Source organism: Gopherus flavomarginatus, chromosome 1 (genome assembly GCF_025201925.1).
Source record: "Gopherus flavomarginatus isolate rGopFla2 chromosome 1, rGopFla2.mat.asm, whole genome shotgun sequence".
NCBI classification, from domain to species: domain Eukaryota; kingdom Metazoa; phylum Chordata; order Testudines; family Testudinidae; genus Gopherus; species Gopherus flavomarginatus.
In genome coordinates this window covers 308,719,616-308,732,239 of record NC_066617.1, presented here as the reverse complement: position 1 = coordinate 308,732,239, position 12,624 = coordinate 308,719,616, and the positions used below count along the sequence as shown (strand labels likewise).

The following is a 12,624-nucleotide window of genomic DNA, read 5'->3' as shown; positions in this document are numbered from 1 at the left end:
AAAGACCAAAAATCATTTCCCAAATAAGTATGGGTTAGGTTTTTTACTTGTTTTTTTACCTCTGAAATAACAGGTTTTACATGAGGACTTTTTGGGGGAGTCTTAGGCCTGGTCTACACTAGGAAGTTAACTCAGTGTAATTAGATTTGTCAGGGGTATGAAAAATCCACACCTCATTGTGGCTTACATAAGCTGACCTAAGTCCCCGGTGGAATCATTCCGTCAGTCTGGCTACTGCCTCTTGGGAAGGTGGATTAACTACAACAATGGGAGAATCCCTCCCACCAGCGTAGGTAGCATCTACACTGCCCTACAGTGGCACAGCTGTGCCGCTGTAGTATTTTAAGTTTAGACAAGCCTTTGGATGTATGTGGCGAATGCTCACACCTTTATTGAAGTGTGTGTTTGTGCGTGCGCGTGCATGTTGAATCTTTAACATGGACATAGCCTCTCTTGTAAGTGTTCATTAGGCACTAGAGTTAAAGAGATGTTAAGGAGAAAACAAACGCTAGTTTAAAAAATATGACTTAAAATCTCTTGCTCTCTATTACTTAGCTCTCACTCCTGCATACAACGTAGAGCGATGGAGGGCAGAGGTGGTGGTAAAATGGGCAAAAAAGGCAATATTTTTTCCTTAGCCTATTAAAGGCTATACAATAAAAGTTTCTTGTGTGTAGGGAGCCCTCAACTCTCATTACACACAAGGCTGTCAAACTGAATGAGCATCTTAGCTTGATGCATATTTTTTTTTAAGCTGGATATTTCTCATACTCAAGTGGTCATAATAGCCCTCAAAGATAAATGGGTGTGGAAATGTAAGTGCTGGAGGGTTGGAGCTTTATTTCAGTCTGTCTGGCTTCAAAATCAACAAGTCAGCCATGGGAAGTTATATCATTAGGGCTATCTTGCAATCAGAATATCCTCAATTTTTTTTATTTAGAAAAGAAACTTTAAAATCCATGTAACAGAAAATTCTATACAAAGATCTGGAATTCATGGATTTTTCGGAATTCACCGATTTCTGTTGTCCCAGCTCATGATGTAGTTTAATTTGTTTGACAAGAGGAACAGCAAGCTAATAGTTGACTAGAGAACACTTAGTAGATATATACTGATGTTAACATCTTATAAGGTCCATTTTAACTTTTTCAGTATTAAGGTTCTTACAGCAAGTGGATATTGAACTTCAGAAGAAATTAGTCTTGCATCAATTTCTGCTATGTTTTCAGTGGAAACATTTAAAAACACAGCACTATATTAAATATGTACTATTTTCTCAATTTTTACAGCGTTTTGAGCTCCAGGTTTCAGAAAGCCTTTTACTTCCCAGTAGGATTAAAAAAGTGGAACATATACATGGCAGCAAGACCTTACAGGCTGATGTAACTGTCCAGATTGCTGAAAAAGAAGTGAAAATCCAGGTAATGATTTACAGGTTCAACAAGCTTTATTGAGGGTGGGCAAACTTTTTGGCCCAAGAGCGATATCTGGGAATAGAAATTATATGGCAGGCCACGAATACTCACAAAATTGCGGTTGGGGTGTGGGAGGGGGTGAGGGCTCTGGTTGGGGGTGTGGTCTTTGGGGTGGGGCCAGAAATGAGGAGTTCAGGGTGCGGGAGGGGACTCTAGGCTGGGACAGGGGAGTGGGGTGTGCGGGAGTGTCAGGGCCCTGGCTGGGAGTGCAGGCTTTGGAGTGGGGCTAGAGATAAGGGGTTTGGTGTGCATGAGGGTACTCTGGGCTGGCATCGAAGGGTTCAGAGAGTGGGAGGGGGATCAGGGCTAGAGCGCAGGGAGAGGCTCAGGGGTGCAGGCTCCGGGGGGCACTTACCTCGAACAGCTCCTGGAAGCAGCGGCATTTCCCTTCTTTGTCTCCTACGCAGCTCTGCACGCTGCTCTGTCCTCAGGCACCACCCCTTCAGCTCCTATTGGGTGAGGTTACCAGCCAATGGGAGCTGCAGGGGCAGTGCTTGGGGCGGGGGCAGTGTGCAGAGCAGAGGCATCTGGCTGCCTCTACGTGTAGGAACCAGAGCAGGGCCATGCGGCTGCTTCCGGGAGCCGCATGGAGTGGCCCCTGACCCTGCTCCCTGGCTAGGGTGCCAAAGCAGTGCAAACCCCAGACCTTGCTCCCCAGCGGAAGCTCGAGGGTCAGATTAAAATGGCTTGCGGGTCAGATCCGGCCTGTGGGCCATGGTTTTCCCACCCTGAGCTATATTCTTGGTTTCATATCACTACTGCAAATTCGTTATGCTACTTTCTGTTGACTCTCACCTACATTTAATGCTCAAAGTTAATAAGGAATTTGACCGAGAGCCTCAATCAATATCTACTTTTTATGGTAATATTTAGCAAATGTCATTTACGAACTGGAGAGTATTCAATTATGGAAAAGTATGGCTTTATTTTCAGGTAACTCGTGCAGGTTTCCATGTGGTTATTTTTTCAGCAACATGATCTATTTATTTCATCAGTTACTAAAGTGTTGGTGGAAAAGTACTTTCTCCATTCCTTATTTTGGGTTGAGCAACGGAATAGCATAATACAAAGCATATGTGATGCTCTTGGGGGTATCTTCTATATAGTTATGTTTTTCTGAAAGAATCATTTTTTTCACTATATCTTTAAATAAAAAGAATAGTAGTTTCTTTACTTTTGTCCACCACATCAAGTAAAATGTGCTTGGTAACATTATTCCAACACAGGATGTTGAAACAGAAAATGGAGCAAAAGTCTTCATATTAATCACATCAAATACAGTTAGGCTGAATTTCTTCCTGTGAAGCTTATGGTCTGTTGGGTGGAAAAATAAGACATTTTTTAAGAAACGCATGTTGATCTGAGTTTAAAGTAGGGGTTGAATTCAGTGAGACTGAGGTATCTATGTAATAGAGGAGAGTTAGTAGGAGGCAGAGAGAGATCTGAGTAACACTGGGGAGGGATGACCTCAGAAAGTTTGTACAATGGAGGTGAAGAAGGAGGTTGGAGAGCAGGAGCAAATTTGGTAGAATCGATGAGAAGCTGATTGGAGAGCTGCTCTGAAGGAAATAGCTTCATTAGGCACTGTGGTGATCTGAGAGTTGATTGAGGAATTTCTCTGAGGAATGAACGGCATCTTTGGGAACGAGGGTAGAGGAGGAATTTGAGAGGAAGGAGTGACCAGTGTGAGTGGGGAAAGAGCAACAGAATTTAGTAGCTTAAGCAGGGGTTAAACTGGAGGAAAAACAAGTGTTTCTGTTCTGCAAAGCTCTGCCAACTTGTAACACCAGAGTGAGATTTCCCTCCAAGTGGGTTGTTCATATCTTCACTGTTGATCATTTCTTCTCTTTCTTATGCCCTGATCTGCAATAAATGATTAGAGTGTTCACCTTGTAATTGGGTTTCAGCGTTAATAACCTATTGAGGTGAGTTGGAGTCCTCTCAGGACTATTGATTCATGTTGCCTGCAAACCAAGTCCAATACCATTGCATTGATTTACATTTGATTCCTATTTTATGGCAGAATTATTTTTTTTTGTAATCTCAAGCCATAAAGGTGACTTTTTTTTAAAATTATTAATTATTATTTAAAGATTTAGATTCTGGAGGACAAGAATGCAGTCACCAGTGAAAAGTTACAGGGTTACTGACCCAATGTAAATGAATCTGCCCCCGAGCCTAAACCATTTTCATATAACTTGTTTATCTTTTGTCTCCTTGTAGGTCCCAGCTGGGACTAGACCATTAAAACTGTGTTCTGGATCAGACACTTTCATAAAGACTTCCAGCCATAAGCAGCTGTTGGCAGAAATGATGCAGTCACATATGGTTAAGGATATGTGTTTGATAGGCGGAAAAGTAAGAACTGTAAATTGCTTTGCCTTTTTTTTCCTGCTTGCAAAATATTTTTGATCTAATTCCTTAATTTTTATTTCATGTTATTTTTTACTTTATAGGGTTGTGGCAAAACAGTTATTGCTAAGGAGTTTGCCAATATGTTAGGATACAACATAGAGCCTGTCATGCTGTATCAGGTAAAGTAAATTATACAGTGGTGCGTATGCCTTACAAATTGAAATGTGACATACATAGGTTCTAGATGGAATCTCTGCGTAAGGCTACAGCCTTTGAAAAATCATTCATTTAAGGCAAGAAGCAAAAGTAATACAAGAATGAAAGGAAAGTAGTTCTTGAGATACTCTGCTCACTTGATGTCAGAATACTGAGCTGGAGAGTCTCTTCCAATTTGCAAGACTACGTAGAGAGATTATTATATAGAGTGTAGTATGAAAATCTAAGGTCGGTTACTGTGTGTATAGGGCTGGACGATAATTCCCATGAAATCAGTAGCACAGCTCCCATTGACTTCACGATCTTAGCAGAAAGAAGAGAGAACTTCAGTGAGTGGAGCGTAAGGAGATTTGTTCAATGAAGTAATTTATTATATTTCTTAGTTGCAAAGAGCTGACAGCTGCTGCTGTGAATTAGCATATTTCTTTCCAGTCTTTGGATGTTGTTCTCTTAAGTGTGTTTCCTGCTTTTGGTAAATGGTGACCAGTTTTTTTGGCATATTTAGAGGCCCTGGAAGACCCTTTCCCCTTCCTTTTTTTGTTTGTCCGTATGCTATAAAATTGTGAAATGGAATTCTCCACCATCTACTTTTTTGTATTCTAGAAGGCAGTTTCTTTATTGTGCTGAAAATGGATAATTACTTTTTTGTTTTGAGGAGCTTCTCTTTTGTGTTACTTTTTATGTTCTATATACTCCGGGGGGAATTCTGCGATACTACACATGTGCAGAATTCAAGTCCCAGGTAGAATTTTTTTTTCTCTGCAGAAAATACATTCTGCTCAAGAGGTGCTGCAATTATGCCATTTGCCAGCCAGGGGCTGCTGTGTTGCCAGAAGAGAGAATAGCTACTCCCGGGTGGGAGCAGCCCCAGTGGCAGATAGGGAAGAGAAGCAACTGGGTTCTTCACAGCACCCTGCTTGTAGGGCCAGGTCAGGAGGCATGGTATATGGTGGGGGGATGGACAGCATGGGGTTGCTGGGGGGTCACAGGCTGGGGTTCACAAGAGCTAATGGGAGGGGGACAGACTGAGAGTGGGATTGTGGGGACATGGGGGAGGGGGTAGGTGAGTGGAGATTCAGGGATATATGGGGATTGGGGAGGGATACAGGGACATACGGGAACAGGGGCAGATGTGCCTGACAATGAAAGAGGCTAGGGATTAGTCAGGGTCTGCATGGGGGAGGCTCCCTAACAACCCTCCCGCCTAAAACCTCCAAAACTTCCATACTTTTCCCACTCATACTCAACATCCCTCCAAGTTCAAACCCCGGCTCCTTCCCTCTCCCTCAGCTCCTCCGTTATCCTTGACTCTCCCAAGCCTTTGCACTGCCTCTGAAGGGTGTAGGAAATGCGTTTCTGTATTGTAGTTTAAATGAATTATCACTCAGAGTTCTGTATTAATAGGCCTGGTAAGGAATCTATTGGTCAAAAAACATTTTCTGAATCTTTTTTGTTGTCTGTATTGTTACAGACATACTTGCTGAAGGTGTTTTGAAATAAATTACCAAAATAATTGAAACCAGCATGACTATATTATATTATTTTGACAAATAAAATATGCAGAATTTTGGAGAATTTTAAAATACTGTGCACAGAATTTTATATTTTTTGGTGCATAATTCCCCCAGGAGTATGAATAGCTTTAATCTTTCTTTCTTCGTTCAGATTCCATAATCTTCTCATATTGTTGTATATATTTACGTTAAACCACCACTATTTGATTTTTGTCATGATTCTTATTGTTTAATGTTTATACTAAATAGAACACAGATCCCAGTCTGGATTGGGGCTCTGTTGTGGTGGGTTCTAGAAAAACACATTCAAGGATATGGTACCTCACTCTCAGAGCTTAGAATCTAAGATGAGAAGTGACTTATGAAGTATAGGGGGAAGGGAGTAGAGAAAGATTAATCAAGTATATACAATTTTTATAGAAATTTACATGTTTTCATTGTAAATAGATAATGTAAGTGCCTCTGTCTCTCTCAGTGTATCAGCCTAGCCATCATTAATTGACTGATTACCTGTGCGTTGTGTCAGAGGTGGGTCTTGGGGAGAGATTTAGAGAACAAGGTTGACGATTTACAGAGCAGTTCAGGGAAGGGATGGGAAAAAGGTACAGAGACATTTTTGCAAGAAGCTGACAGATGGATGGCTTTGTTGGTTGACTGTAGGAGGCATGAGACAATGATCTCACTACACGTTAAGCAGTGTCTGGCTTGCAGAAAAAGGTGTTTGGTCAATTTAAGGGGTAGAGAGCCAGACTGACTAGTTGCGATAGCTTTAGACTGGGTCATCATGGGAACACTGACCCATTCTCCCTCTCAGGTGGCCAGAAGAGAAGAGGGAACTATGCAGGTCCATACCAGTGCAGGAAAAGCACACGTTTACCTGGACCATGCAAAGCAGTACCTACTGTCCCTCCTGTGGATGTAGTTTAATATCAGGTTTTGTCATGATTTGCTGCAGGCATTATGTTAGTTGCTCTTTTCTTGGGGGGCTGTGTCAAGGTTCCTTCCCCACTCTGAACTTTAGGGTACAGATGTGGGGACCTGCATGGGCACTTCTAAGCTTAATTACTAGCTTAGATCTGGTATTGCTGCCACCATCCAGAATTTTCAGTGTCTGGATCACTCTCTTTCCCTCCAAAACCTTCCCCTCCCTGGGAAGCTTTGAGAGATTCCTTCACCAATTTCCTGGTAAGTCCAGATCCAATCCCTTGGATCTTAAAACAAGGAGAAATTAACCATCCCCTCTCTTTTCTCCCACCAATTCCTGGTGGATCCAGATCCAACTCCCTTGGATCTAAAAACAAGGAAAAATCAATCTGGTATTAAGAAAAAGGCTTTTAATGAAAGAAAAGAAAGGTAAAAGAAAACCCTCTGGGAGAGATTAGCATGCCAGCTACTCTCACAGACAACAGATTCAAAACACAGAGGATGTTCCCCTGGGCACAAATTTAGTTACACAAAAAAATTACCCAAATACCCAATTTGATTCTACCTCTAATTGCATTAGACAGGTTACAAAGAAATAAACATAAACCTATTTATTCCTTTCTAAAACTTACTACTCTGATAAGAGGCTATTTCCTTGATCTTTTTCACTCCGGCTGAAACTGAAACTCTCAAACAAAGGAAAAACTTCCCACCTTCCTTTTGAAACATCTTGTTTCCCCATTGGTTCCTCTGGTCAGGTGTTAGCTAGGCTAGGTGAACTTTTTAACCCTTTACAGGTAAAAGAGGCATTAACCCTTAACCATCTGTTTATGACAGACTGAGAAAGGCTTTTTCTCTCACCATCAGATTGGCCAAGACAAGGTATGGAGCTGGTTTTGCCTTCCCTATAGCAGGTTGGGAACTTAGTTAGGGCAAACGTGAAATGGGGGTTGGAACCATGATGTTGCAACTCATTATGTCAGTGAAAGGTGGATTTAGTGCAAGTACTTGCTACAATTTAAGCCCATTGCTTCTTGTCCTATCCTAGAGATTAAAAGAACAATTTTTTTCACCCTCCTCCTTGTAACAACCTTTTATGTACTAGAAAATTGTTATCATGTCCCCATAGCCGCCTTGTCTCCAGACTAAACAAACCCAAGTTTTTCAATCTTCCCTTATCAATCATGTTTTCTACACCTTTAATCATTTTTATTGCTCTTGCTTGGACTGTGTCCAATTTGTCCACATCTTTCCTGAAATGTGGTTCCCAAAACTGGACACAATATTCCAGTTGAGGCCTTATCAGTGTGGAGTGGAAGAATTACTACTTGTGTCTTGCTTACAACACTCCTGCTGATACATCGCTCAATTATGTTAGCCTTTTCTTTTTTTTTTTTTTTTTGGCACCACTGTTACACTGTTGACTCATATTTAGCTTGTGATCTACTATAACCCCAGATGTTTTTCTGTAGTACTGCTTCCTAAACAGTATTTTCTCATTTTGTATGTATTCCCTTTATCTTCATCCCCAACATTCAACAGAGTGCTGGGCAGCCAGCAACAGTCACTCTTCTTTGTCACAGGGACAGTATTGCCAACATCAAGTAGTCAAAAACCATGAATCAGGCCACCAAAGCCATGAAATTGGCTTAAAAATCATGATATGTTAATAGAAAAAATGGACTTTTTATTCGTCTTCTGGTTTTTGAGCGTTTAAAGTTCATGTTTTCAAGTTTCTTTCTTTAGCCATGAGGGCTAGAGATTTTTTTTTTAAGGAAGCTGAGATTCTCATAATCATGTGGCTAAAAGAGTTGGGGCTTTAAGAAGAATGTCAAATATCCAAGACTCTTCATAATATAGAGGTAGTTGGCTGTCAAACCTGGTTTCAGGCAACCTAGTGACCTCTCTACCTTCTTTCTCTGTGCTTCCCCTGCTGATACCTGACCAGGCTGGAGCCTCCAGTTGATAGCAGTAGTGGCAGCTTGTATGGAGGTGAAGGGAGTGAGGGTGAGGAGGGACTTTCGAGCTTACACAGGGCTGTCAAAGTTGGCCAGTATAGGAGGGCCCACCCACAATATTCCTTCCCAGAAGTGTTCTGCCTCTGGAGTAGCCATGTGTGACAGCTTCTGAGGTCCTACTTTTTACCTACCACTGTTTCTTCTTGCTGGGGATCGCAGCAGTATGTTTTCCTTTTCTTCTCTCATTCTCTTTATCTTCATTCAGTATCCCTGCATCTCTCTCTCTCTTTATCCTTTCAGTACAGAGTGCCTGAGTCTCTGGCTAGGGAGTTGCTGCAGCTGGATTCCAGATGGTAGGTTGTAAGAGACTCCTGCCAGTGTAACAAGCATGGGGGCAGGTTTTTTTCCCTCCCTCAGTGGATGGACCCAAGTGTGTCTCTTGTTCACAGGCCGCCGACCCCATCGTGGCCCTGCTTGAGCTTGGTGAAGAGGAGAACCAATGACTTGCCAAATGTTCACCGTGGGAATGGAGGGGAGGAGGTGGGAGAAAAGGTCTCAGTAGTGTCTAACTTAAATTCTCTTTTCAAATGACAATGACATAAAAAGAAAGAGCTTTTTTATCTTATTCCAGAAATAATAAATCTCTCTTTAAATTGCTAAATTATAGCCAGCAAATCTCAAATTACAAACAGTAATTTAAAAAAGAATATTTACTCCTGTTAGAATGGATATATGTGTTTTTACATCCTGAAATATGACTGTGTTCTCAAATAACTCACTATTTGAGCACATTTGGTAAAGTTAAGAATCATTAGACAAGTAAATATTATTATAAAAAAGAAAAAGCAGCTCACGTAAACCCTGTCTGAAACTGAAATTTGGGATATCTCTGCCTACGGACCATACTTAAATTTTAGATCTTTAACATAGAAAGGTTGACAGGAACATATTTGGAAGAATTGCAAATCCACAGCTGATATCTGTTCTGAGTCTGACAAGTTATTCCCTGGTCACCATCTTTTGTTATTTTCTGTCACATAATTCTACAGGGTAGAAAATTGCTGTGGGGTATTTCTCACTGTTAAGGTTTGATTCCCCTCCCCGCTACTGTCTTTTTTTCTTGTCTATAAAACTAGGCCTTAAATAAAAGAATATGAAAAATATATCTTCCTTCAGAAAGAAGGTATTCAGAATCATCTGAAGGGCTCTGCTTTGAATGAGACATAAGTCAAAATCAACCGGTGGCACATCAACATCTTCAGGGCATTCCGTATTTTCAGGGCATTCCATATATTCAGGCATGCCAGTCGAAGAAATATGATGGTAGAAGACTTCCAGCACTGACCAATATCTGAATAAAACTAAAAACACTAAACTCTATAGGAAAACATTTCCTGACTAAATATTTTTCTACAAAATTCTATTGGTTTAGTTCTATTCACATTTATATGTGAGTGTTTAAGTGATGAATAGATCAACTTGTCTCTTCCAGTATTTACCTCAGGATTAGATGATGAGGTTCAAACTCCTCTGAAGATAGTTATTGTGCACATTGTTTGCCCTTCCTGTACAATTTTTCACTTTCAATGGGCTTATCTAGTATATACTTCCCAAGGGATTGGTCTTCTTTCTCTGCAGGATGGCTCAGAGTTTGATAGGAGAACAGGCTGAGAATTTCAGCTAACTGGCAACAAGGGAATATGTGCTCTTTGGGGCTTGACAAATGAACCCACTCATGACAGATGAAACCTGACTCTGGTTATATACTAAGGCAGGGGTTGGCAGCCTTTCAGGAATGGTGTGCCAAGTCTTCATTTATTCACTCTAATTTAAGGTTTCGTGTGTCAGTAATACATTTCAATGTTTTTAGAAGGTCTCTTTATATAAGTCTACAATATAGAACTAAACTATTGCTGTATGTAAAGTAAATAAGGTTTTTAAAATGTTTAAGAAGCTTCATTTAAAATTAAATTAAAATGCAGAGCTCTCGTGGCCAGGAGCTGGGCAGTGTGAGTGCCACTGAAAATCAGCTTGCATGCCACCTTCGGTACGTGTGCCATAGGTTGCCTACCCCTGTACTAAGGGAAATCTTCATTATTTGTGTACATAATGTCAGGGTATTTACTCATCACCAGTATAGGAAGTCAGTTGGTCTTGGAAACTTAGAAATGTGGCTACAAATACCAATGATTCAGGCAAAGTTTTTTCCAGCCCCCATCTCTAGCCTGTATGGATCTGCAGAAAGGCAGCCCATGACACATAAAGCTGAAAATGAACTCACTTTATAAGATAGCTAAAACTTTCACTTTCAAAAGGGTATCTGTGATACGTATGCAAAAAGGCCTGATCCAACTCCCACAGAAGTGAATGGGAGTCTTTCCATTGATTTCAGTGGGAGTTAGATCAGATTCTAAGGAAAGAGAGTTTGCAAAGACAGTTCTTTGACTTTTTGGAATTATAAAGCTATATTTAAGTGATATTAATAAGGTAAATGCATGATAATTTTTAAACTTGTTATTCAGTGTGTGTGTGTGTGTGTGTGTGTATGTATGTATATATATATATATATATATATAAAAAATAGTCTGCCAGAATAGATATCTATTTATTTTCTGTATAAAATAATTTTTAAAATATATACTAGTGTTTTTATATAACATCAACAGTTTTATTATAGAAATAACATAAAATCAAGACAAAAGTAATGTAAAGGATCAGAACTATTAAAACACAAATTGTATCTAATCTTTCCAAGCCTAATTATAAATACATTTCCAAAATATGTATCCAGTTTTTGCTGGAAATTACTAAGAATTTATAAACTAAAAACTAAAAGTAGGAAATATCTGGTTTCTACAAAAAAAATTAAACTTATGATATTATGTAATTAGCATTGCATATCAATATATGCAATAATTTAATCTGATACTAGAACAAATATTAACTACATGCATTCATTCAATAACTAGGCAATATAGAGTTTAATAACTATCAGATCTAGTTTCACCTTTTTGGGTCAGAAAAAACAGTCTTTCTGGCTTTTTTAAAAGAGGCCAAAATCTCTTATGATAATCCTAATCCTAAAATTCAATAAATTTTGTGTCTTCATAGTCAGTTATATTTTAGCAAGTAATAATATAGGCACAGAAATATTCAATGAAGTAAAATTCACCTGAAGAAATAACATATTTTCCCCACTTCAGGCATAACTCAGTAGCCTTCAGGAAAAAGTTCTGGGAAGAAATGAAATTTCCCATATTTTATTTCCTAAAATATCTCCAGAAAGAAAGTGCACATGCACACACACACACAGAAAGAGGGGAGGAGGGGCGCATGTTGTACTTAGTGACCATTGCATGACTCTCAAGAATCTAATGAAAATGGCAAGTATTATATCCCTTACATCTCACTCCCCTTTAGCAACTACACCTCTACCCCGATATAACGTGACCCGATATAACACGAATTCGGATATAAATCGGTAAAGCAGCTCTCCCGGGGGGTGGGGCTGCGTACTGTGGTGGATCAAAGCAAGTTCAATGTAACGCGGTTTCACCTATAACGCAGTAAGATTTTTTGGCTCCTGAGGACAACGTTATATCGGGGTAGAGGTGTATGGCATTAGAAGCCATCCCACTTAGCCAGTTCCCATTGCTTCGCCAACAGTGATCATTTTCTTCGCAATTCAGAGGCTAGAGACTCTAGGTTTCTTACTTTTGATGTCCTGTTGGACTCACATTCTGCTAAGATTTCTCAAACAGAAAATAGGAATGAAGTAACAGAGAAAATTTTGAGATCACAGAACAACAAATGACTGGTTTAGTGAAAGAGACCTCAGTTAAAAAAAAAAGAGTATTAATATGCTTATATAGGATAATTATTTTCTGAAAAAAAATCAAAGTGAGAATTGTGTTAAAGCTACTACTATTTGAATATTAGATTTTTCTGGAACATCTGCAGGAGAGGAATGTTTTAAAGTAATTTAGACTAACGTTTCCCAAACTGTTGTTCACAGGAAATAGCTGGCTGGTCATATGGTACTTAGGCTTCTGCTTCTCCTCATTTCCAGTTGCTTAAGTGCATTCAAAGAGAACTAAAAATAATTTAAATACTTTCCTAAAATTACTTTCCCATGTAAGCAATTGCTGTAGTTGCTACAGGGATTTTATGCAATCAGAAATG

General features: G+C 39.7%; 1 protein-coding gene across 7 annotated transcripts in view; it reads left to right on the top strand.

Annotated features, from left to right (window-relative positions):
• The window catches only part of VWA8 (von Willebrand factor A domain containing 8), a 274,959-nt gene that overhangs the window by 72,740 nt on the left and 189,595 nt on the right, over positions 1-12,624 (top strand). For all 7 annotated transcript variants that reach the window (XM_050946839.1, XM_050946858.1, XM_050946824.1 and 4 more), the window contains 3 exons: positions 1,290-1,421; positions 3,699-3,833; positions 3,932-4,009. In XM_050946839.1, the coding sequence (XP_050802796.1) occupies positions 1,290-1,421; positions 3,699-3,833; positions 3,932-4,009 (345 nt within the window). The remainder of the gene's footprint in view (positions 1-1,289; positions 1,422-3,698; positions 3,834-3,931; positions 4,010-12,624) is intronic.